This window comes from Xenopus tropicalis, chromosome 9, assembly GCF_000004195.4.
Source record: "Xenopus tropicalis strain Nigerian chromosome 9, UCB_Xtro_10.0, whole genome shotgun sequence".
NCBI lineage: Eukaryota > Metazoa > Chordata > Amphibia > Anura > Pipidae > Xenopus > Xenopus tropicalis.
In genome coordinates, this window is record NC_030685.2 from 84964752 (window position 1) to 84991232 (window position 26481).

Genomic DNA, 26481 nt, shown 5'->3' on the forward strand with positions numbered 1-26481 from the left:
GCACCATCTCTCCCTGCTATACCTGCTATCCCACAGCCCCAGTCCCTTCCCAGAGGCTATTATCCCCCCACTGCTACTATAGGCACCATCTCTCCCTACTATACCTGCTATCCCACAGCCCCAGTCCCTTCCCAGAGGCTATTATCCCCCCACTGCTACTATAGGCACCATCTCTCCCTACTATACCTGCTATCCCACAGCCACACACAGTTAGGGCTCTGGTACACGGGGAGATTAGTCGCCCGCGGCAAAACTCCCTGCTCCCGGGCGACTAATCTCCCCGAGTTGCCTTCCCCCTGCCATCCCACCGGCGAACATGTAAGTCGCCGGCGGGATGGCAGACGCGGCGGCGCAATTTTGCGCAAATCGCTGAAAAAGACTCGCGAGGCTTTTTCTGCGATTTCCCGAAATCACCCCGCCGCGTCTGCCATCTCGCCGGCGACTTACATGTTCGCCGGTGGGATGGCAGGGGGAAGGCAACTCGGGGAGATTAGTCGCCCGCGAGCAGGGAGTTTTGCCGCGGGCGACTAATCTCCCCGTGTACCAGAGCCCTTAAGCTGAAAATATGTGATGTCTATCACACAATCTACAGCAAAAAAACATGAATTCAGTTTATCTTGTTGTCAGGTAGAAGTCACTTCCATTCCATTAACCTGTGAACAGAAATAAAGGGAAAGTCAGCAAACTGAGTGAAAGGAAAGAGGATTTGGAGACAGGAACGATAAGGAATAAGAAAAAGTTGGATGCAGTGGATGCCTCTGAGGCAGGGCTGGGCTATGGGAAAGGAGGTCCTTTTACACCCCCCCCCCCCCTTTAGATTGTATTACAGCCCCACTCCCAAAATCCCAAGTCCCACCCCCTGTACCAAGTCAGTGGAAAGCACTCAATAAAGTTAGAGTTAAGCAGAAGGAGCAAGTGAAGTGTCTCTGCCACGTTATTTAGGTGAGTACTGAGCGCATGGGGCAACTTGCTGCTTAATGTGGGGGTGGGATTCCTATCTATACATTAACCCTTAGAGTTCATTACTGTGTAATGGTACCCCAAATTCCAATGTGCTTGTCGCCCACTCCTGTGTGACTGTTGCAGCCGACAAGGTATGAGAGCAGCAGACAACTAGGGGGGTACAAATGTAGGGGAAATTCTAAGGCTGTGGGGGCACAAATATAATTTTTAGAGAGGTTGTTGGTTTCTCTGAATATCAATATTAATATCTGAGTGTCCAGGCTGTTCCTGCTTAACCTACCCGCTTGGAAAGTTGTCTCTTGGATTTTACAAGGATTGAGGCGGCCACTGAGGTTGTGCAGTTGTGTTATTAAAGCTACGGGTGGGGGCCTCTCCAGATGCATCCAGCTGTTGCCCCCCTAAACTCCCCATAAAGGCAAACGACTAACCCATCCCCTTCCTATGTGCTCAGACTGATCCGCACAGATGCAAGTCCCAACAGCTTCTCCTGGATCCTATGCAAATACAACTTTGTCAGGTTCAACTAATGAGCACTTTTAATTGTTTTTGGTTTCCATGGAAATGTATTGTGCAAAGGGCACTAAAAAGCTGCTTTTCAGTAGCAGAAGCCACTGCAGACCTGTAAAGAAGCATGCGAGACGGATTCTGCTACATTGTTTTTAGAGGCAGAACCGGCAGTGCAGGGAGGCAGACACCGCTTCCAATTGCATTTACAAACCAGTGAAAATGATTAACGAATGTATGTTGGAAAGCTGTTTAAAACCACATTTGATTAGGCAACTTTTTATGTTTGAGCTTACTTCCCCTTTAAACTGAAACTTTTGCTTTAGTTAAGTGTACTACGTCTTTAGATGGTTGTGAAACGGTTAAATGTTTTTATTCTGAATTGGACCCAGCTCACTTAAGGGTTGCAATTAGTGTGATGACTTGGTGGTTTTAATTAAACTGGCAAGTAAAGGGGAACTTGTGCTTTCCATATGGTAGAAGCTTGTTATGGGTTCTTATGTAACGTGTTATCGTGATTATTTGTACATGTAGCCGCCATACATACTGTCCTGTAGAGTTTACAAGCTGAGAATGTCACATGGTGAATGGGGGGATTAAAACAAGAGCAAAATCAGCAAAATTCAGGATAAATACTGCAGCATGGAACTGTGCCCCCTAGTGGCATTATGGCAAATGGTAGAAGGGTTTCTTGGCTAAACCAAGCAACAATGCATCTTTAAGAGTTATACTCGGCACAAATATGCATTGCGGGTATGGGCTACCACTTACCATTGCCGCCTGTGTCTATTGACATGGCTAGCAACCGTCTGGGGCATATTTCAGCCTGAAATGGAAGCCCATTAGTGTGACATTTGCCTAAATCATCAGCCACAAGCGGCCACTTAGAGGCACTTATGTGACGCTTCATTTCCTCAGTCTATTTCTCATTCTCTTGTATTATATAATACACAAGCCTTATACTGATTTATTGGTTATAATGCTGCTCATTAATGTCACAATATATATATATATATATATATATATATATATATATATATATATATATATATTTATTCGCTATAGGGCTCCATGGGGGGCTGGGGAGGGGGGTTATACTGGTTTCTTGCTGTCAGTACTTGTACCTCTTGCCAGATGTCTGTCTAGCCGTCTGTTTTCTTAGGTACTTGGGTTTTATGTTGCTTGCTGGAGACTCCAGGAGGCAGAGGAGGGGCAAAATGGTGTCTGGTGGTCCTAAAGAGAGGGGGTGGATGTCTGGTGGTCCTATAGAGAGGGGGTGGATGTCTGGTGGTCCTATAGAGAGGGGGTGGATGTCTGGTGGTCCTATTGAGGGGACAGAGCTGGCAAACAAAAGCCAGGAATTCAGCATGGTACTGTCATGTTTACGAGGGCCAGTGTTATAGGCTTGGGACCCCCAGTCACTGGCTTTTATTATGGTTTTCCCCCCCCTGTTCCCCCCCCCTGTTCCCCCCCCCCCCCTCAATGCACTGTAACCCTCATCCCCTGCTCTTCAGAGTAATTATAAATGTAAAGACATACTATCAAAGTAGCAGTAGAGGTTGAACAAAAACACATGCTCATAAAGTTTAAAAAATGTTTGCATTAGGGAAGAATTAAATGTGTTTTAATAGCTGTAGTTCAACATGGCGCCAGTCGCTTACAATTCATTTAGGGTGAAGACACACAGAGCTACTAGTAGCAGCTACTAAAATAGACAATGCTGATCATTTACTGATAATTGTCTTTAAGTGTGTTTAGCAGAGGCAATTCTCATTTTTTGGAGTTTAGTAGCTGTGAGAAAGTAGCTGCTACTAGTAGCTCTGTGTGTCTTCACCCTTTGGGTGAAGACACACAGAGCTACTAGTAGCAGCTACTTGTTGTGGCTACTAAAATAGACAATGCTGATCATTTACTGTGTTTGTGTGTGTTTTAGCAGAGGCAATTCTCAGTATTGTCTATGGCAGGGGATTTTCTGGGGTTTAGTAGCCTTGAAAAAAATAGCTGCTACTAAGTAGCTCCGTGTGTCTTCACCCTTAGAGCTCTCACCAATTGCTTTCCCCATAGACACCTTATATATAGGGGAAAGCGCAGGCATTTCTATGTAGAACTTCTGTAAGAGACAATAAAGAGGCAGACTACAAGGGAGGGTGGGGGCCATGAATAAAGAGAAAGGTGCCCCCCAGGGTTGGAAATGCCTTGGGGGGATAGAAGTAGCTGCATGTGAATAGAGAGGTGCTGTAGAAACCCGGCACAGACCAGCTTATTTGTTAAAGTTTATGGGGGGAGGGGGGAGACCCTCTGTAGAACCCTCTTTAGTCACATGACTCCGCCCCATGCCGGGGATAAGCAGGGTCATGTGACGGGCCACGCTGTCTTTGTCCGGCCGCGGAGTTGGCGCGTCTATTGCCCCAGCGGAACCGGCAGCCGCTAATAGTGACTGTTCTGTCGCACAGCGGGTCCCTCTGTGTCCTCCATTCCCCCGGCCCTACAGCGAGGGACAAGCAGCGCTAATACTAGGTGAGTGCTACTCCTGCCTGCGCTAATACTGGGTGAGTGCTACTCCTGCCAGCGCTAATACTGGGTGAGTGCTACTCCTGCCAGCGCTAATACTGGGTGAGTGCTACTCCTGCCAGCGCTAATACTGGGTGAGTGCTACTCCTGCCAGCGCTAATACTAGGTGAGGGCTACTCCTGCCTGCGCTAATACTAGGTGAGTGCTACTTTTGCCTGCGCTAATACTAGGTCAGTGCTACTCCTGCGCTAATACTAGGTGAGTGCTACTTTTGCCTGCGCTAATACTGGGTGAGTGCTACTCCTGCCTGCGCTAATACTAGGTGAGTGCTACTCCTGCCTGCGCTAATACTGGGTGAGTGCTACTCCTGCCTGCGCTAATACTGGGTGAGTGCTACTCCTGCCTGCGCTAATACTGGGTGAGTGCTACTCCTGCCTGCGCTAATACTAGGTGAGTGCTACTCCTGCCTGCGCTAATACTGGGTGAGTGCTACTCCTGCCTGCGCTAATACTAGGTGAGTGCTACTCCTGCCTGCGCTAATACTGGGTGAGTGCTACTTTTGCCTGCGCTAATACTGGGTGAGTGCTACTCCTGCCTGCGCTAATACTGGGTGAGTGCTACTCCTGCCTGCGCTAATACTGGGGTGAGTGCTACTCCTGCCTGCGCTAATACTGGGTGAGTGCTACTCCTGCCTGCGCTAATACTGGGTGAGTGCTATTCCTGCCTGCGCTAATACTAGGTGAGTGCTACTCCTGCCTGCGCTAATACTAGGTGAGTGCTACTCCTGCCTGCGCTAATACTAGGTGAGTGCTACTCCTGCCTGCGCTAATACTAGGTGAGTGCTACTCCTGCCTGCGCTAATACTAGGTGAGGGCTACTCCTGCCTGCGCTAATACTAGGTGAGTGCTACTCCTGCGCTAATACTAGGTGAGTGCTACTCCTGCGCTAATACTGGGTGAGTGCTACTCCTGCCTGCGCTAATACTAGGTGAGTGCTACTCCTGCCTGCGCTAATACTAGGTGAGTGCTACTCCTGCCTGCGCTAATACTAGGTGAGTGCTACTCCTGCGCTAATACTGGGTGAGTGCTACTCCTGCCTGCACTAATACTAGGTGAGTGCTACTCCTGCGCTAATACTGGGTGAGTGCTACTCCTGCCTGCGCTAATACTAGGTGAGTGCTACTCCTGCCTGCGCTAATACTAGGTGAGTGCTACTCCTGCCTGCGCTAATACTAGGTGAGTGCTACTCCTGCGCTAATACTAGGTGAGTGCTACTCCTGCGCTAATACTAGGTGAGTGCTACTCCTGCGCTAATACTGGGTGAGTGCTACTCCTGCCTGCGCTAATACTAGGTGAGTGCTACTCCTGCGCTAATACTAGGTGAGTGCTACTCCTGCGCTAATACTAGGTGAGGGCTACTCCTGCCTGCGCTAATACTAGGTGAGTGCTACTCCTGCGCTAATACTAGGTGAGTGCTACTCCTGCGCTAATACTGGGTGAGTGCTACTCCTGCCTGCGCTAATACTAGGTGAGTGCTACTCCTGCCTGCGCTAATACTAGGTGAGGGCTACTCCTGCCTGCGCTAATACTAGGTGAGGGCTACTCCTGCCTGCGCTAATACTAGGTGAGGGCTACTCCTGCCTGCGCTAATACTAGGTGAGTGCTACTCCTGCCTGCGCTAATACTAGGTGAGTGCTACTCCTGCCTGCGCTAATACTGGGTGAGTGCTACTCCTGCCTGCGCTAATACTAGGTGAGTGCTACTCCTGCCTGCGCTAATACTGGGTGAGTGCTACTCCTGCCTGCGCTAATACTAGGTGAGTGCTACTCCTGCCTGCGCTAATACTGGGTGAGTGCTACTCCTGCCTGCGTTAATACTAGGTGAGTGCTACTCCTGCCTGCGCTAATACTAGGTGAGTGCTACTCCTGCCTGCGCTAATACTAGGTGAGTGCTACTCCTGCCTGCGCTAATACTAGGTGAGTGCTACTCCTGCCTGCGCTAATACTAGGTGAGTGCTACTCCTGCCTGCGTTAATACTAGGTGAGTGCTACTCCTGCCTGCGCTAATACTAGGTGAGTGCTACTCCTGCCTGCGCTAATACTAGGTGAGTGCTACTCCTGCCTGCGTTAATACTAGGTGAGTGCTACTCCTGCCTGCGCTAATACTAGGTGAGTGCTACTCCTGCCTGCGCTAATACTAGGTGAGTGCTACTCCTGCCTGCGCTAATACTGGGTGAGTGCTACTCCTGCCTGCGCTAATACTGGGTGAGTGCTACTCCTGCGCTACGTCCAACTGCGACTGTAGGTGTCCCATGTGTAAAGTACTCACTGCGCTACGCTGTAGCTTGTACTGACTGCTAACTAGTAGCTGTTACGGTAATTATTATATGTAGCCATAATAAAGACAGTACTGAGTCGGTCCTGCATTAACTGGTCCTATATACAGTCCAGCTCTCATTCTAATACTCAGTGCTATCCTACCCATGTCATATACATTCAAATTACAGGATAAAAATCAGCACATAAAAACGATAAAAGTGTTTATTCAAGTCCTCCTACAAACACAGATGCACAAGACGTGTCGGCATTCCCATTGGGGTATGTGTTTCCATTTTAATGAGGACTTGAACAAACATATATCTTTTTTATGTGTTGATTTTGTTACAGGATTTTTCTTGTGTAATTTGGATGTTGATTGTGCCCTTTGAACCTAGGGGCTTATATCTCGTTAAATATTTATGACTGGCTTTATAGATTCCCTTAAATTTAGTTTAGTTTTCACGTAATATGCTTACACCAATATTAGTGACTGCTACTACCCCAGTAATACATAGACTACTAACAACGAGTGAATTCTGATTCTGATTCCATATGGAGTTTCCTATTGATAGTTATTGTCATAAGTACAGGCTAACTGTATGGCAAATACAAAGTACTTAATAATACACCCAGCCTATAGTAGTAGGAGTAGTTGACGCATGGATTTGGCAATAGGCAGATAATCCCCTGATGTGACTTGTGATTGGTATTGGTACTTTCAGCCTGAGCCTTTCCAACCAGCCCTATGGAGAGTCTGCTCAACTGTAGATGGCTAAGAGAGGATGCTGGGAGTTGTAGACCAACCAAACCTGAAGGGTTCATGTAAAGCTGCTCTGTTTTAATTTCCCCCCATTTTGGTTGGGGACCCAGCATTCCGCTCTCAGTCAAAATGTACAGTTGTTTCATTGGCTACTGTGCGCTTTCATCAGCCGACTGAGGGCTCCTGTACAACTAGGTTGCTTTCTTCCTAGTGTTTGTGGCCAAATTATCTACAGATCCAGATGTTCAGGAATGGGACTGAGTGGCAGAATGTGTCCAAGTGTGGCCAGTGTACTGTTTCAAAGTTCCAGAATCCCAGCCATAAAGCAAGACCCAAGTGCTGTTTTGTCCAGAACAAAACCGCAACATAAATATAGTATGTATGTATGTATATCTTTATTTATAAAGCGCTACTTATGTACGCAGCGCTGTACAGTAGGATTCATTAATACAGACAGGGGGGTTAAATATAATGGATAAATACAAAGTACAACAATAAATACAAATAAATACAAGGTACAGTTGCAATAAGAGTCAGAACACAAGAGGAAGGAGGTCCCTGCCCCGTAGAGCTTACAATCTATATGGGAGGGGTAACTAACAGACACAAATGGACAAATATAAGTGCTATAGGTCACAGTGGGTGACATTACAGTATAAGTGCCAGTTTCCAGATCAGGTGCTGGGCGAGTGCTCCATAAGGTAGTCTTTAAGTTTAGTAACATCTCTTTTCAATGGGAAAATCGACTTTTATTATGTATTTTAGTAAATCGCTTTTCTCACCAGTTCTGATACTCCGTACCTCTGCACACACACAGAGAAAAACATACAATACTTTACTTTGCCTTTAATATGGGAGGTGCCAGATTTCTAGAATACCAGCTTGTGTTTTTTATTTTTAGCTTTCTCGCCTTGCGTTCACCTCGTCTTTTGGTTTTGCGAAACTTGTGACCCAACAGCGGTTTATTTACACTGCGTTGGCCTTTTTTCCCCCCTGTAAAACCCACTTCCCTCTCGCATGCCTGGTACAGTTTAAAGGGAAACTCCACCCAAAAACAGATTGGATAACACTGCTAAAGTTGCCAAATTCCCCTTTCAAATTTGGACACACATAAAATTTACAAGCCAAAAGGCTAAGTAGCTGTGTATTAAATGCATTATAGCACGGCTGCAGTGAAACCAGTGCAGTCAGCAGCATAGAAATATATTTTGGGAGCTGTATGGCCGGCTGGGTGTAATTACAGGTAGCACCCCCCCAGCCATGTAGGGGGGTCAATGCCAAGTGTGAGGCCATTACAGAAGGACATTCTTTGGAACAGCCTCTCATTTGTTCCACCTTAATGGTCTGCAAACGAATGAGGTTTAATTGCAAAAAGCACCTCTGTGCCTTTGTATCTCTGCCTGTGCCCCATTGTTCCTATTGTTACACTGACCCGGGAACTCTGATTTATGTCTTGTGTTTCCCCGAAAGTCTCTACCCTTGAAGGGGAACTTCACCAAAAGCCACATATATATATATATATATATAATTAAAGTTATTTTTTTTGTATAATGTAAGATAGTCTCAGGAATAGGCTGTGACTGTGGGACTGTGCATATAGTAAGGAAAGGTAGTCTCAGGAATAGGCTGGAACTGGGGGGCAGTGTGTATAGTAAGGGAAGATGGTATGGGGGGGTGTAACTGTGGGACAGTGTGTATAGTAAGGGAAGATGGTATGGGGGGTGTAACTGTGGGACAGTGTGTATAGTAAGGGAAGATGGTATGGGGGGGTGTAACTGTGGGACAGTGTGTATAGTAAGGGAAGATGGTATGGGGGGTGTAACTGTGGGACAGTGTGTATAGTAAGGGAAGATGGTATGGGGGGGTGTAACTGTGGGACAGTGTGTATAGTAAGGGAAGATGGTATGGGGGGGTGTAACTGTGGGACAGTGTGTATAGTAAGGGAAGATGGTATGGGGGGGTGTAACTGTGGGACAGTGTGTATAGTAAGGGAAGATGGTATGGGGGGGTGTAACTGTGGGACAGTGTGTATAGTAAGGGAAGATGGTATGGGGGGGCTGTAACTGTGGGACAGTGTGTATAGTAAGGGAAGATGGTATGGGGGGGTGTAACTGTGGGACAGTGTGTATAGTAAGGGAAGATGGTATGGGGGGGTGTAACTGTGGGACAGTGTGTATAGTAAGGGAAGATGGTATGGGGGGGTGTAACTGTGGGACAGTGTGTATAGTAAGGGAAGATGGTATGGGGGGTGTAACTGTGGGACAGTGTGTATAGTAAGGGAAGATGGTATGGGGAGGCTGTAACTGTGGGACAGTGTGTATAGTAAGGGAAGATGGTATGGGGGGGCTGTAACTGTGGGGCAGTGTGTATAGTAAGGGAAGATGGTATGGGGGGTGTAACTGTGGGACAGTGTGTATAGTAAGGGAAGATGGTATGGGGGGGTGTAACTGTGGGACAGTGTGTATAGTAAGGCAAGAGTCTCAGGAATAGGCTGGAACTGGGGGACAGTGTGTATAGTAAGGCAGGATAGTCTCAGGAATAGGCTGGAACTGTGGGGCAGGATTGTTATTTATCCAGAGCTGGATATCCCCTTATCCTTTTGGACAAGTTGACTGGGCCTGGATGCCCATGTAAGTGGCCCCCGTGAGCCTGTAGGGAGCCCATGAATGGAGGCTGTGTGCTTGTAACCTCTCCCAGATGGCACCTATAACCCTCCCTCCCCCTATGGCTGCACAGCTGCATTCCTCTTCCTTTGTGTTCTAAATTCCGTGTCTCCGGGCTACCAAATATTCTCCGTGCCGCTAACTTGCCCTTGCCCGCGCTGCCTGCGGTGCTTCTGCATAAGTGCTTTAGCCTGTGCCCTAGGAATTCCTCGTATGTCAAAGATTAGTCATGGAAAAACACTGTCGAGTAATGCATCTGGTTGCTAGGGTCACTGACCCTAACAAACACATAGAGAATAATGGTGAATTGAAGCAAGGATGCCAAAACTGTGTGTAACTGTTGTGCTTGTAGGGTCCGGATCTCAATTGCCCATTAGGGTGACTGCTTTGTAAGCAGCCAATAGGAATTAACCTGACAGAATGCCTTTTCTCCCACCCTGTGCTTCTGACCCCTGCTCTCCCACCTATTTCCCACCTTTGCAAGCCAGTAGCTTAGGGTAAAGACACACGGGGCTACTTAGTAGCAGCTACTAACCTCCAGAAAATCCCCTGCCATAGACAATACTGAGAATTGCCTCTGCTAAAACACACGTAGGGACAATTATCAGTAAATGATCAGCATTGTCTGTTTTAGTAGCCCTGACAAGTAGCTGCTACTAGTAGCTCTGTGTGTCTTCTCCCTTAGGGCAATGACACACACAGCTAGTTGCCGTGGCTGCAAAATAGACAATACAGATATTTATCTCTATGTGTGTTTTAGCAGAGGCAATTCTCAGTACTGTCTATGGCAGGGGATTTTTATGGTCTTTAGTAGCTGCTACTAAGTGGCTCCATGTGTCTTCACCATTAATGTCACATTGGGGAACAAAAGTCACCCTGTATGACCTTTTAATCCTCCATTAATGCACGTTGGTTTATCTAAGCTGATAAGACAATGGGCTGAATAGTGAGCACTTGTGATACGGGTAATGTGGGAGCAGATATAATATCCTTTGCTGATATACTGGAACACAGCGGGGTTGATAAAAAGGTGATTTTTCCCATGTGAGAGAGATAAGAAAGCTTAGCTGGGGCAGTGCAAACAAAACCACTGAGCGTTTGGACCTATGGCAGAAAATAACACAGATGTATTAGTGTAAGAACCCACAGAGCCTGTGATAGATCTCTGGTATTGTGGGCGAGTAACCGCTCCAAAAACAGGTTTCCACCGGCAACAAAAGAGTCGCCCTTTGCATCGATTCAGTTGCCGAAGTCGCACAAAGTTGCTTGCAGGAGGAAACCCTTTTTCGGAGCGGTTCTAATACAAAATATAAGCAATAAAAGGTAACAATAATAATACAATTGTACCCTTAGGGTGAAGACACACTGGGCTACTAGTAGCAGCTACAATTTAATGGTTTCTAAACTCCAGAAAATCCCCTGCCATAGACAATACTGAGAATTGCCTCTGCTAAACACACACAGATCAGTAAATGATCAGCATTGTCTGTTTTAGTAGCTGCTACTAGTAGCTCCGTGTGTCTTCACCCTTATAGAGCAATAGTTTTTGGCTGCCGGGGTCAGTGACCCCCATTTGGGAGCTGTAAGGACTCCGAAGAGAAAGGCAAATAATTAAAAAACTATAAAAACTGAAGGCCATTCTATAACATAATAAAAGTTAACCTGAAGGTGAAGCGCAATAATAATGGAATCCTAATGAGCTCAGTTGGGTTAACGAGGAAAATGTTTTGATTAAACTAATTTGTGACCTCATGAAGGTGATCTTGACCGTTTTACATTGTATCACATGAGAACAAACAGGAATTGCTATGGGCGGGTTCCTGATTGGCCGAGACATTCAGGTCATGGGAGTCCAACTAACCAGGGAGCTAGGCAAAATAAAACAAACAAAATTACAACTCCCGTCCAGCAGCAGTCTGGTTGCTAGGGTTCAGTTTAACCTAGCAACCAGACTGGAATATGAATAGAGAAGGGCCTAATTAAAAAAGATAAGCAATAAAAAATAACAATAATAATACAATCGTAGCCATCTTGGAGTCAGGAAGGAATTTTTTCCCCTCTGCAGCAAATTAGAGAGGCTTCAGATGGGTTTTTGCCTTCCTCTGGGGCAACGGGCAGTTAGGCAGGTTATATATAGGCATTATAGTTGAACGTGATGGGCGTATGTCTTTTTTCAACCCAACTTACTATGTTACTAAGTTACTATGTAGCCTCACAGAGCAATAGTTTTAGGCTGCCGGGGTCAGTGACCCCTAATTGAAAGCTGGAAAGACTCAGAAGAAAGAGGCAAAGAATTCAAAAACTATACAGAATAAAAAATGAAGACCAATTGAAAAGTTGCCCTTTTGAGAGTGAAAATACAGTGGTGTGAAAAACTATTTGCCCCCTTCCTGATTTCTTATTCTTTTGCATGTTTGTCACACAAAATGTTTCTGATCATCAAACACATTTAACTATTAGTCAAAGATAACACAAGTAAACACAAAATGCAGTTTTTAAATGAGGGTTTTTATTATTTAGGGAGAAAGAAAATCCAAACCTACATGGCCCTGTGTGAAAAAGTAATTGCCCCCTGAACCTAATAACTGGTTGGGCCACCCTTAGCAGCAATAACTGCAATCAAGCGTTTGCGATAACTTGCAACGAGTCTTTTACAGCGCTCTGGAGGAATTTTGGCCCACTCATCTTTGCAGAATTGTTGTAATTCAGCTTTATTTGAGGGTTTTCTAGCATGAACAACATCTCAATAGGATTCAGGTCAGGACTTTGACTAGGCCACTCCAAAGTCTTCATTTTGTTTTTCTTCAGCCATTCAGAGGTGGATTTGCTGGTGTGTTTTGGGTCATTGTCCTGCTGCAGCACCCAAGATCGCTTCAGCTTGAGTTGACGAACAGATGGCCGGACATTCTCCTTCAGGATTTTTTGGTAGACAGTAGAATTCATGGTTCCATCTATCACAGCAAGCCTTCCAGGTCCTGAAGCAGCAAAACAACCCCAGACCATCACACCACCACCATATTTTACTGTTGGTAGGATGTTCTTTTTCTGAAATGCTGTGTTACTTTTACGCCAGATGTAACGGGACACGCACCTTCCAAAAAGTTCAACTTTTGTCTCGTCGGTCCACAAGGTATTTTCCCAAAAGTCTTGGCAATCATTGAGATGTTTTTTAGCAAAATTGAGACAAGCCATAATGTTCTTTTTGCTTAAAAGTGGTTTGCGCCTTGGAAATCTGCCATGCAGGCCGTTTTTGCCCAGTCTCTTTCTTATGGTGGAGTCGTGAACACTGACCTTAATTGAGGCAAGTGAGGCCTGCAGTTCTTTAGATGTTGTCCTGGGGTCTTTTGGGGCCTCTCGGATGAGTTGTCTCTGCGCTCTTGGGGTAATTTTGGTCGGCCGGCCACTCCTGGGAAGGTTCACCACTGTTCCATGTTTTTGCCATTTGTGGATAATGGCTCTCACTGTGGTTCGCTGGAGTCCCAAAGCTTTAGAAATGGCTTTATAACCTTTACCAGACTGATAGATCTCAATTACTTTTGTTCTCATTTGTTCCTGAATTTCTTTGGATCTTGGCATGATGTGTAGCTTTTGAGGTGCTTTTGGGCTACTTCTCTGTGTCAGGTAGCTCCTATTTAAGTGATTTCTTGATTGAAACAGGTGTGGCAGTAATCAGGCCTGGGGGTGACTACAGAAATTGATATTGAAATTGAAAATTGAAATTGATAAACCACAGTTAAGTTATTTTTTAACAAGGGGGGCAATCACTTTTTCACACAGGGCCATGTAGATTTGGAGTTTTTTTTCTCCCTTAATAACGTAAACCTTCATTTAAAAACTGCATTTTGTGTTCAATTATGTTATCTTTGACTAATAGTTAACAGTTTTTGATGAGCAGAAACATTTAAGTGTGACAAACATGCAAAAGAATAAGAAATCAGGAAGGGGGCAAATAGTTTTTCACACCACTGTATATATCTGTGGGTGGGGGTTGCCATATTGTTTCAGTTTGTTATGAAGGTGATGTTTATTGGGTGCTTGGGTGCTGTTTTGGGGCTTGGTATCTGGGAGCTGCTCCGAGTGAGCGATGGCGAATGAGACATGCCGGCTCTTGTCTGAACTCCTCATTCCAAATGCTGCGGTTAAATCCTGCATTCTCTGTCTGTCTCTCTTTTTTTTTTTTCTTCTTCTCTCTCTCCTCTAGATTGTGAGCTCTTAAGGGCAGCAAACAATTCTGGAAGAATCCATCAGTCTGTGCTTATTAGTGCGCTGAGTAGTGGCCCTTTTGGCATTGGCAGAGCCGAGGGTTGCACTCTGTGCCACAAGGCGCCGCCACACTCGCCGCAGGCGTTGCATCATAAGCGAGCGCATTTATTTTCCTCAAAGAAGCGACTCGCCCTCTTATTAAACTGACGGATTCCCCGAACCTCAGTAATCCGGCAAGTTGCCGAATAGCAGGGAGAGACTCATCCGTGTAATGTGCCGGGATTGCTGCTGCTGCTTTTTAGGGATTAAGTTTGAGGTCACGGGATCAGAGAGGGAACTGGGCCACTAATGAGGGGATGAAGTTGTTTGAAGTTGGTTCCCATGGGACTCTCTAGCTCCTCCTCTCCAGCTGTTGCTGTACTACAGCTCCCAGCATCCCCTGCTATCCGCACATTTACACTTTATTGGTCCTGCAGTTTCAGCGATGGCTGCACCGTGGGTTCTGGTTCCGTGGCTGACGTGATGTAGATAGTGATATTCTGAGACAATTTGCAATTGGTCATCATTGGTTTTGGAGTTATTTAGCTTCTTATTTAGCAGCTTTCCAGTCTGCATTCAGGGTTGGACTGGGCCGCCGGGACACCGGGAAAAATCCCCCTGCCCGACTGTTCCTCCCCTGATGGGTTAAATTTAAGCGAGCTCAGGGAAGAAGATTGGGTGGGGGACCCTGCGGGGGGTTAGGGGGCCCCTGTGGGGGGGGGTTAGGGGACGTGGCCGGCAGGGGCACCTGCAGGGCCCCTGGGGCGGGAGCACCCCCCAGTCTGACCCTGTCTGCAGTTTCAGCAGGTTGGTTGCCAGGGCGCAAATTACCCTAGCAACCATGCATTGGTCTGATTGAAAGACTGGACTACAAATAGGCGAGGCCCTGAATAGAAACATTAGTAATAAAAAGTAGCAATAACAATACATTTGTAGCCTAACAGAGCAGTTGTTTTTTTTAGATGGGGGTCAGCGACCCCTGGAAATATTCAGACAGCAAATAATTCGAAAACTATAACAAAGAAAAAATGAAGACTAATTGAAAAGTTGCTTAGAATTAGGCTCACTATAACATACTAAAGGTTAACTTAAAGGTGAACCACCCCCCAAAGGGGACAAAAAAAGACCCTTTTTTGCACTTTTAAACCTTGTGCAGCCCTTGAGTGATGTGGTTTTGTGGGAATGAGTGAGATTATTACTACTCATTGCCTATAGATTAGCAGTGTCTGCAAGTCCCTGATACAGTCACGGCCCTATCCACAGCAGGGATTGGTATAGCGCCCCCTATTGCTGGCGTATGGGATGCTAGGGGTACTAAACAGCAGCAACCTATACAATTTGTGGGGGGGGGGACATTCTCTTCCTCATTCTTATGCCAAGATATGCGGCTGTAGAGACCCCAACGGGGTGGGGTGGGGGGAGCAACTCTGGGAACAGGGGATAAGTTTAAGAAAAAAAAGTGCCAAAAACAAATAGAAAAGACCCCAACGCGTTTTGTACTTAAATTCCAGGCACCTCTATGTATTTGTGTATTTTTGTGATGGAACAAAAAGTAAACAGGTTAAACGAGGCACATTTCCCCTTTAATTACAAACGCTGTTCTCTTCCCATGGGTGGGGTGTGTGTAACCCACACAGCAGTACAGAGATCTATCCCCTTATTAAAGGGTTCGGCTCTGTATTTTATTGCCATTTGGCTGCAGAATTAGCCTCCCCAATGCTCCTGTGTTGCTTTACCATCTGTCTCTCACTTGGGTGTGGGAAGGGAGGTTTCCTGCCACCGGGACTCGCATCGGCTTTTGAATTTGGGAAATTGCAGGGGGAGGGGAAGGAGTGAGGCTTTAGATGGAGCTGGGTGCGTGGCTAGTGGGCTAATAAGGAAACAAGCCACTTCCTTGTCACCTCCGTGCCGAACAGCTGGCAGGATCCCAACCAAACTGTGTCTTTCCTTAAACACCTTCATGGCATCAGATACAGGAACTGAGGGCAAAGGGAACAACTGCACACCCCCCTCCGGTTAATACAATGTTGCACCGAGGAGTTTACACATACAGAGGATAGGGGCCCCGGTCCGGGATGGGAATCTGTACAGTGACATTGTTGTTAGATGCCATAAAGATGCACCACTGGGTATTGTTTATGTTGCCTTGCTACAGGCTAAAGGGCAAGTTCTCCCTACAATCAGTTTGCAGTGTATTTTTTTTAAGCAAACGTTCTCTGTTTATTCCCATTTCCTGAACTAATGAAAAAAACCACTGTGGCCAAATCACTGACCTTTTACCTTCTACAGGTATGGGATCTCTTATCTGGAAACCTGTTATACAGAAAGCTCTGTATTGGGGGAAGACCACCTTCCATAAACTTCCATTATAAACAAATAATTTACTTTTTCTCTGTAATAATAAAACAGTACCTGCACTTGATCCCAACTAAGATATAATTACCCCTTATTGGGGCAGAACAGCCCTATTGGGTTTAGTTAATGGTTAAATGATTCCCTTTTCTCTGTAATAATAAAACAGTACCTGTACTTGATCCCAACTAAGATATAATTACCCCTTATTGGGGCAGAACAGCCCTATTGGGTTTATTTAATGGTTAAATGATTCCCTTTTCTCTGTAATAATAAAACAGTACCTGTACTTGATCCCAACTAAGATATAATTACCCCTTATTGGGGGCAGAACAGCCCTATTGGGTTTATTTCATGGTTAAATGATTCCCTTTTCTCTGTAATAATAAAACAGTACCTGTACTTGATCCCAACTAAGATATAATTACCCCTTATTGGGGGCAGAACAGCCCTATTGGGTTTATTTCATGGTTAAATGATTCCCTTTTCTCTGTAATAATAAAACAGTACCTGTACTTGATCCCAACTAAGATATAATTACCCCTTATTGGGGACAGAACAGCCCTATTGGGTTTGTTAAAGCAGTGACCCAAATTATGGAAAGATCCCTTATCTGGAAAACCCCCAGCTCCCAGGCATTCTGCATAATCGATCCCATACCTTTATTGGGTATTGTTTGGGTTCACCATCAGAAGTCCTGGGTTCCCATGAAAGCCCAGATATAACATTGCCTCCTTAGGGCTGGGAGGAGCCCTGTTGCTATGCTGTTGTACCCTAGTAACAAATTCAGCGGCCTCTATAGTAGTCCCAGATGCCCACCTTGGTGGTGGCCCTGGCTCGTATGTAGCCAGTATAATGTCTCACTCTGTTCAGGTTTCATATTCATGCATTTTAAAAGTTCACTGGTTTTGTTTGTTCTACCTGAACTAAGCTTCCTAATCCCTCACTAAATATTTATCAAACAGAGTCTAAAGGGTATAAGTAAAATAGCGATTTTGTGTGTTTAATGCCAAAAAGGAAGGAAGGAGGGACCCCCCCATCCCTTAGTGCAGACACACATTTCCCTCTTCTACTCTGAGTAATATACCCCCCCCCCCCCCCCCCAGAGCTCCTACACATTCATTGCACAAACCCTCTTTACTTTGGCACCAATGTCCCTATTTAATCACCTATCCAGGGATATGAGGCTCTCTGGGAAGAAAAACAGGTTTGGAGTCGGCTCGGCTTCTATAGGAACTGCCGTGTTTCCCAACGAGGTGGGGATTTGTTATTGTGCCTCAATGAATGTAGGAGCCAGAGCATGGCTACCCAGAGCCTGAGAATGGCACAGACCATATTCTAACCAAATTTTAGATTGTAAGCTCTATGGAACAGGAACTGTGTATAGATATTATGTATTGTAATGTGTCCCCCCAGTACTACTGCTGTATTGGGCACCATTTATCAACACAGGGTTACTGTCCATGGGCAAATTTGCCCCGTGTTGATAAATGACCCCCATTGTCTCTAGCATAGAGTCTGTTCTATGGGGCTTCACTGGATATTGACTTTTTATGAGCAGCTAAAAAGTAAATATTGTGGTGACATCCCATAATAAGTCAGTGGGTCAGTTGCTTATACATCTGGCTTAGTACATACCCCCACCCCCTTCACTTTCCCTTCTTTATGTGTGTGTTTGTAGGGGGGGGTTATGCCTTGGACCCTTTAAATAGCAGAGGGGGGGGTGAAGCCTTGTGTTGATTTTTTAGAGATATGTAATAGAATTGGGGTGTTAGGGTTATGGCGCACCCAGGGCTGCCATCATAATGATATGGGGGTTCCATATTTGGGGGCAACTTGGTGACGGGGGAGGTCCCCAAGACGGAAAACCGTATTCCGGGCCTGGAAAAGGAACGGTGCTGTAGTGAACATCGATTGGGAGGGACATGGCAGAGTTTTGTATAATTGGGGAGTGGCCAAGCATCAGGGGTGTGGCCAAGCGTGCATTTTTTTTCAATGTGGCCCTCCTTTTACTTGTTTGCAGAGCCAAGGGCCCAGCTAACCAGTTGGCTATTAATTTGGGGGGCCCTGCTAACCTAGTAGTACGGGGCCCCATGATTACTGATGGCAGCCCTGGGCACGCCCATTCACTCCTATGGGAATTGCCGACACCCACAGCTGGGTGCAGTTCCTATAGGAATGAATGGAGGAGGATTTCCTGGTGTTTTGTTGGACAAGGACTCCCTGGGGAGACTGTTGCCTGCAGGACTGTTACGTTTGGGGGTTCACATCCTCAATCTTTAATGTGGCAGATTAAAGGGTAAATAACACCTGTTAGTGAGTAAGACCAAGATCACTGGGATTGTGCCTGAGCTTGTGTTTTTAATATTATTTTTTTTCTCATTATAGCCCAGTGTGTAATTACTTTTCTGAATCCCCCTAATTAATTTTTCATGAGTCACATTTGGGCCGCCTCCCATTAATAATAGGTTCTACTTTTTTTTGGGAAAGGTGCCTTTTTACTGTTTAGACATGAAATATTCAGGCTCATTAGCACTGATGTCGGTTAAATATGCACACTTTCCCCCCCCCAGCTTGGTGACTAATTGTTGTGTGATTAACACTCTTGTTGTTTCCTCTCCCGCAGAGCTGATCGGGGCTCACAATGAGCTGGAGTTTCTTAACGCGTCTCCTCGAGGAGATCAACAACCACTCGACGTTCGTCGGGAAGGTCTGGCTGACGGTGCTCATCATATTCCGGATCGTCCTGACCGCGGTCGGCGGGGAGTCCATATACTACGATGAACAGAGTAAATTCACGTGCAACACGCAGCAACCCGGTTGCGAGAACGTGTGCTACGACGCCTTCGCGCCCCTGTCGCACGTTCGGTTCTGGGTCTTCCAGATCATCCTCATCACCACCCCGTCCATTATGTACCTGGGGTTCGCCATGCACCGGATTGCGCGCCAGCCCGAGATGCAGATAAGGCGCTCGGAGAAAACCAAAAGCAAAAAGCGCGCTCCCATAATTCATCGGGGGGCCATGAGAGACTACGAAGAGGCTGAAGATAACCAAGAGGAAGATCCCATGATTTGCGAAGAAGAGGAACCCGAGAAAGACAGCGAGAAGGGAGACAAAAAGAAGCACGATGGGCGCCGGCGGATCAAACAAGATGGCCTGATGAAGGTCTACGTGTTGCAGTTGCTCTTCCGTTCGGTGTTTGAAGTCGGCTTCCTGATGGGCCAGTACATACTGTATGGGTTCGAGGTCATTCCCTTTTTCGTGTGCTCCCGGAAACCGTGCCCTCACACCGTCGACTGCTTCGTGTCACGCCCCACCGAGAAGACCATCTTCCTGCTGATCATGTACGCCGTCAGTGCGCTCTGCCTCTTCCTCAACCTGTGCGAGCTCTTCCACTTGGGCATAGGGGGCATCCGAGACGCCCTCCGGCAGAAGAAGAAAGAACTTCAGGAATCCCGTAAAAAGACCCCCAGTGCCCCACCAAATTACCACTCTGTCCTGAAGAAAGGCAGGCTGCCCAACGGGAAACCCGTTTTCCCAGGCAACGGAGTGTCCGAAGGCTTCGAGTTGCCGACACACGAGCTGGACAGGTTACGGCAGCACCTCAAGTTGGCTCAGGAGCATCTCGACTTGGCTTTCCACCTCAACCCAACGGGCGATAATACCCACGCGTCCCGGAGCAGCAGCCCCGAGTCCAACAGCATTGCCGCCGAACAGAATCGCCTAAACTTGGCACAAGAGAAGGGAGTGGGAAACCGGGAAAAATCTGGTAAGTCAGTTGGATTTTTGTGGGTATCTATGACTGCTTGGAGGAGGGGGGGGGTATTTTGTCAGCCAAGGGGTGCTGGTTGTCCGGCTGCCTTCCTTAGCCTCTTTATCACAGGGTAATAAACCTTACACTCTATTAGGGCGCAGACACACGGGGCGATTAGTTGCCGCGACTTTTTGAAAAGTAGTGGTGACTAATCTGCTCGACGAACTGAGTTCATTAAAAGTCGTGGCGAATAATCGCCCCATGTGTCTTCGCCCTTAGACTCCCCTTGTCAGTAGGTGAGATCAGTAGGCAGGCAGAGTGCAAGAGTCATCATCTACAGTATCCCAGAAGGGTCAAAGGGCAGTGGCACATAGGGAGATTAGATGCCCGTGAAAAATCTTCAGCATCATCTCCCCGAGATGCTGTTGCACCAGCAAGAATGTAAATCACTGCTGAGATGGCATACATGTTGCTTCAGTTGCCTCGCAAGGAAACTTTGGGTGGCTTCGGAAAACCAAAGCAACACATATGCCATTCCACTGTGTGCCACTGCCCAAAGGGTGAAGACGCACAGAGCTACTTAGTAGCAGCTACTTGTCACGGCTACTAAACCCCAGAAAATCCCCTGCCATAGACCATACTGAGAATTGCCTCTGCTAAACACACATAGAGACAATTATAAGTAAATGATCAGCTTTAGTAGCTGCTACTAGTAGCTCCATGTGTCTTCACCCAATAGATTGCCATATCCGGTGCTCGTTTAGCAATATCTAGTAGAACGAAGTCTACAGCAACCGGACTTTTAACAAAGAGTTGACTCAAAGTCCAGTTGCTTTAGACTTAATTCTACTAGATACTGTATGTCATGGATGAATGAGAATCTTCATAGACTTATATAGCAAGGTTGCCCGATTTAGTCCAGTGCATGGGTGACCAAATAGGGGGGCCACTGGAAAAGGGACCACACCAACTCTGCCCTGGCCTACCTGAGAGAGATCTGCCTGATTTTCAGCCCTATATTGGTCAGGAAGGCCCCAAACACCAGCCAATAACTCGGGCTGCGGGGGCTTAAACGTGAATATCCCAAATTGTACTGCAGAGTAAGTTATCCCCCAGTCATAGTGCTGCTGTACAGCCAGCTTGGTACAACAGCCCTATAGGAAAGATACAAGAGTCATCAAACCTGCTTCTTCCGGGGCTTTGGTCCCACTCTAATGCTGATATTAAGCAGCTACTACAGTCATGCTTTTGTATTTAAGGCAATTAGTGCTTAATTATGGGATAAAGCTGGGATTTTGCTCATAACAATTAAGGATGAAGCCTAATCCTTTGACTTCGCTAATGCTAAAATGTACCAAAGAGCGGCTGGGTTTGCAGGCCAGGGATAATGACAAACAGATCCCCAGAGATTAGCTAATTGTAATAGATCCTTGCCTCATTTACAGTTAGTTTTAGTTTAACTGCAACACCCAAAAAACAAACATCTAAAGGTGGCCATACACAGGCAGCTGCTGAGTCATGGTCTTTAGACCGATTCTACAGCTTATCTGCCCGTGTATGGGCACCCCCGACGGGCCTACCCGACCGATATCTGGCCTAAAAGTGGGCAGATCTTGGTTGGGCAGGTTTGATTTAACATTGCATCGAGGACCGCATCGGCTCATTGATCGACTTAGCCTGATATCCCCCCACCTCCCAGCAGCCAATGGGAAGGGAGCAAGATAGCAGCTCCCAGTAGGTATCAGAATAGCACTCAATAGTAAGAAATCCAAGTCCGGCTTGGGACTCCTCCAGTTACATGGGAGTAGGAGAAACAATAGGTTAGCTGAAAGCAGTTCTAATGTGTAGCACTGGCTCCTTCTGAAAGCTCAGACTCAGGCACACTTTACTGCTGCGCTGCAAGTTGGAGTGATACCCAGCGCATCCTGACACATGGTGGGCGTGTATACAATTGGGTTTGCCTAAAATGAATATATAATGCAGGTACCAAGCACTATTTTGGCACAGATTGTTACAGTACCGCTGATTGGGTAAGGGCTAGTGACACACAGGGAGTTTGACCACCACTGGTCAGAATACCCTTGTCCTTCCCACGTCACTGCTGCTGCGACTACTGAATGGAAAGTGCCGAAGCCGCCGCTGCTGCCACTTCGTTTTGAACATTCTGTCCCCGGAGCGGAACCCTTTGATATTCCAAAGAGCTTTGTATGACTTCGGCTCGCCCTGTCCGTAGCCAACACTTCATCTGCGCTCAGTTGACTTTGCATGAGATTTCAGGGCTCACCTTTCCCTTGGCACAGGCTCCGGAAATCTGGCACAATCACAGCTTTTGTGCGCGGTTTTTATTATTTTCACATGCTGAATTCTAAACCAGGAATGTTCTGTGCAGACTTGGCTGAGTCGTTGCATTACTTTATGTGGTTCTGAATCATGCCCTGTGGGGTCAGACTTACTGGCCCAGAGTCTAAGGTACCCCCCCGGGGGCCTGATACTGACTCAGCAAAGGGCTCCCACATGCTGTATGGTATTTGGGACGTGTCTGCTGGCCGGGCAATGCTAACTATGTATTAATGATATCTGACCGGCGCTGCCCCATTATGGCCGGTGCAGTGGAGCCAGGGTCTCTGTATAATCATATGGGGGGGGGGGCAGGTTAATAAGCTTTAATGTAGCACGTCCATTAAATCTTCTTCCCCTCCTGTCCCCCCAACCCGCCCGCCTCAGCCCCCCTTACTTGGTCGCATTCCCTGATTGTATTTTATTCTGCTTCTTTTAAAGGGGAACTAAAGCCCCACTAGTTGTTTAAAGAGCTGATTTTGCAATCCAGGGGGTCCTAAGCAGCAGCCAATCGGTAATGAGTGCTGTGTGCTCTTGTTTCCTATTGGCTGCTGGTTAATATATCCTTTTAAGCCTTTGCCAACTGGCTACAATTCTAATGGGAATGGGACACAAATTAGGGGTAAAATATATAAGAATAATTCCATTTAATTTCTTGCCCTGGTGCAACTTACTTACCCCCCCCCCTCCATCTTGTCTGGTTCGGTACCGGGTCTGAAAGAGTCCATTTTCCTTTTCTCCATTCAGACTAACGCCAAGTAGAAATTAAAGCCCAGTTCAGTCATTTGGGGCAGAAAACATTCCTATGAGAAGTCGCTCGGCGGCAGAATGCATTCCTTCACCAATAATGTCTTTTTTTTGTGTTATTTGTACTATTTCTGACTTTTTTTTCCATTTCTTTGTCTCTACAGGTTTGTGATCGTGGCAAGCGGGTGGGCCGGCCGGAGGGGGGGATGGAATGGCTTCTTGTTCAACTGGAATCAAGTTACTAAAAGGTTCTTGACCCTCTCCTGGCAGGGGGGGAGCACCGAGGGCGAGGGGAAGCGAAGAAAAGAACTATTTTTTTGGGGGGGGGGGGTTTGTTGGGGGAAGGGTCGGAGGTTTGAATGCACCTCTGTGTTCAGCTGCCATTGGCCCTCACAAACAGTCGCCGTGTCGTACGTCCCGTGGCAACGCCGCCAGCGCCGGGCGAGGTTTAGCACCACTGGTTTACGTAGGCTGCCGGCTCTTCTGCCCTCTGGTTACAGGGCGAGAGACGCTTCAGCCTAAACATATTTTTATTTGAATCTTGATATTTTTGTGCGTCCTGGAAGCTGCTGCCAACGCTCGTACTGTGCCGCCGCGTGCGCTGGAATAGTTCAACTAGCTCGCGGCCGTAGCTTCGTTTCAACTCTTTTATACGATACTCAGCATTAAACTAAAGGGAGATTTTTCCTTTTTTATGTTTTTTTTTTTTTTTTAATTTTCTTTTTAGATGTAGTTCCATTCCGGGTTTGTACATGTGACTACGCGGCGGTACTCTGAGCCCATCAGTACCAGCACACCTTCCCCCCTCCAACTGCAGTTGTGTTCGGAGGGGGTTTAAAGGGGAAATAAGCCTTTTTTTTTTGCATTCCTGGGTTCTGCTAAAGCGCCGACCCTCCCAGTTGACTTCCTGTTGAACTACAAATCCCAGCATCCCCTGAGGGGCTAAGTGTTGCCATTTAGAGGCAGCAGGAGGGTCGAAAGGTGGAATTCCCTGTTATTTTTCTATGTATTTCTGGATTTGACAGACTTTGGGAGGAAAGCTTGAGAGCCGGCACCCACGCTGGCTGGGGCTGTGCCAAATACACATGATTAGGGGGAAGGGGCGACTCATTTTTCCATCTGCCCCCCCCCCCCCCCTTTTTTTTTTGAAAGCTTTAAACATTCCAGAGGCACTCTTTCTGCACACACCTTTTGTACGTGGAGTGGTACGGCCGGCGGTATATTAAGAGCCATGGAATGTACCTTTCCAGTTTGCAGAGGGGGGGGGGGGAGTTTGCCCAATAATTTTTGCTGTTAAATGGGGCACTTGAGTTCCCGGTGCCCCCGACCGCTGGAGGGGAACCCGCACATTCTATCAGTCGCCACCTGCTCCTTCGCAAATTCCAAAAAAGCCTCTTGTGCCTAGGAGCGAGGGGGCTGCTGTATGTACAGAGGGGAACAGCTGTTTGTAATGCTGACATTAACCCATTGGTTGCTGGTTTCTTGGCGGCATTATAGCACATCTCCCCCCCCATCACCTCCCGTGTCTTTAAAGATAAAATACAAGTTTCTATGGCAGAGCACCCTGTTACTCTACAAACATTCCATATTCTCCTTAGAACTGGAACCTGCTCTTTTCCACTAGGGGGAGCCATTTCCATGATCTCAAGCATTACTGCATCCTCTCCAGGAAGCTGGGGGTGCAACGGGAAATGAGCCCCCTGGCACTTGCATGGAAAGGAGAATGACCCTCCCCTGAGTTTATTCCTTATCGGGTGCCACGTTAGCTTTTATTTTAATGTGAATTTTTAGTTTTTTAGCATTAATTGCATTATTTTAGTGTTTAACTAGTTGCCTTATGTCCTCAGTAGCTGCCCATGGTATGGTTCCTGGGTTCTTAGGTTGGGCATTGCGGAGTTCTAGTGCCGCGGCTAGCTCTCTGGGAGCCAGGCTATTATGTATATGCACCCAATAGGGGTGACTTACCCAACGCAGGGTACAAACTGCCACGGCCAGGGTTGCCCCACCCTACAGACTCCCAAGCTAGGAGTGGCACAAAGCCCTGTAGTTACTACTTGGCAAGAGGTATGGGGGTGCCTAGTGACCCCCAGGTACAAGTAATCTTTTGACTGAGGACTACCCCCCCATATGCCCTTCCACTACCCACTGGCCCCTCAGGCCTGGGCATGTATAAGAGGGCACTGCGGTCACTGAGCTGATTGCCCCCTCATTTTTTCTGGGGGGTATTATATTGTTTTCACTCTGCCCCTATTCTGCATCACATGGTACAGAATCATTCCAATGGGGCACGGGGCAAGTAGCAGCGACAAAACCAGGAAAGTTTCACGGATCCCTTTGCATTATGGTCAATGGGAAGGGACACACAGAGCACCCATGGGTGCACTCCCTATATATGTGTGTCAGTCAGGGACTCTCAGCGCCCATAGCGAGAAGCGCTCTACTTTCCCGTAGAATGGCGACACCGTCGTTCGGATTTAGTCTCCATGGTAACAGTGTGCTCTTTCATAGGAAACCATTCCCCCCCCCTTGTATTTTATTCTTCTTTATCTTTGCTGGAGACGCTTGAAATTTTTACAGACATCTCATTGCCTCATCTCTTTATATGATAGGATATTTGTCTTTAGTAGGGGGGTCTGTATGGTTTTGTTTTATTGAAGACTTATTGGTACTGGAAACATTATGTTTTTGTTTTTTTTATACAATGTTATTAAAAAAAAATGAAAATTGAAGAGACTTTTATTTTCTGTGTATTTAAAAGAGAAACATTTCTGGTTTTTATTTTTACCTCATGATTAAACCCAACAAGTCAGCGCTCCCTAGTGGCCAAACTATGTATAATTATTGTCTGGCTTTACAGTAATGAATATTGAACTAATCATCCCATACCCCCTCCCTTTGCGCCCTGTATTTATTTACAGCCCCCTTAGCCCATAACAAGGTTACAGATATATAGAAACATTGGGGTAACAGTCACCCTGCTATAGTTCCAGGGGTACCCAGGGCACAAATAAGCACTCACCCCAAATCCCCCCCTAACTGGCCTTCAGGCTGGGCCCCCTTAGCCCATAACAAGGTTACAGATATATAGAAACATTGGGGTAACAGTCACCCCGCTATAGTTCCAGGGGTACCCAGGGCACAAATAAGCACTCACCCCAAATCCCCCCCTAACTGGCCTTCAGGCTGGGCCCCCTTAGCCCATAACAAGGTTACAGATATATAGAAACATTGGGGTAACAGTCACCCCGCTATAGTTCCAGGGGTACCCAGGGCACAAATAAGCACTCACCCCAAATCCCCCCCTAACTGGCCTTCAGGCTGGGCCCCCTT

General features: G+C 46.8%; 2 protein-coding genes across 7 annotated transcripts in view; one reads left to right on the forward strand and one right to left on the reverse strand.

Annotated features, from left to right (window-relative positions):
- The window catches only part of LOC116407773, an 880143-nt gene that overhangs the window by 245839 nt on the left and 607823 nt on the right, over positions 1-26481 (reverse strand). The gene's annotated exons all lie outside the window — the stretch shown is intronic.
- gja7 (gap junction protein, alpha 7, 45kDa (connexin 45)) lies at positions 892-25880 on the forward strand. Of its 6 annotated transcripts, none has more exon segments than NM_205831.1 (3): positions 892-942; positions 18939-20082; positions 23316-25880. In NM_205831.1, coding segments are annotated over 2 exon segments (1134 nt in total). In that variant the 5' UTR covers positions 892-942; positions 18939-18956; the 3' UTR covers positions 23324-25880.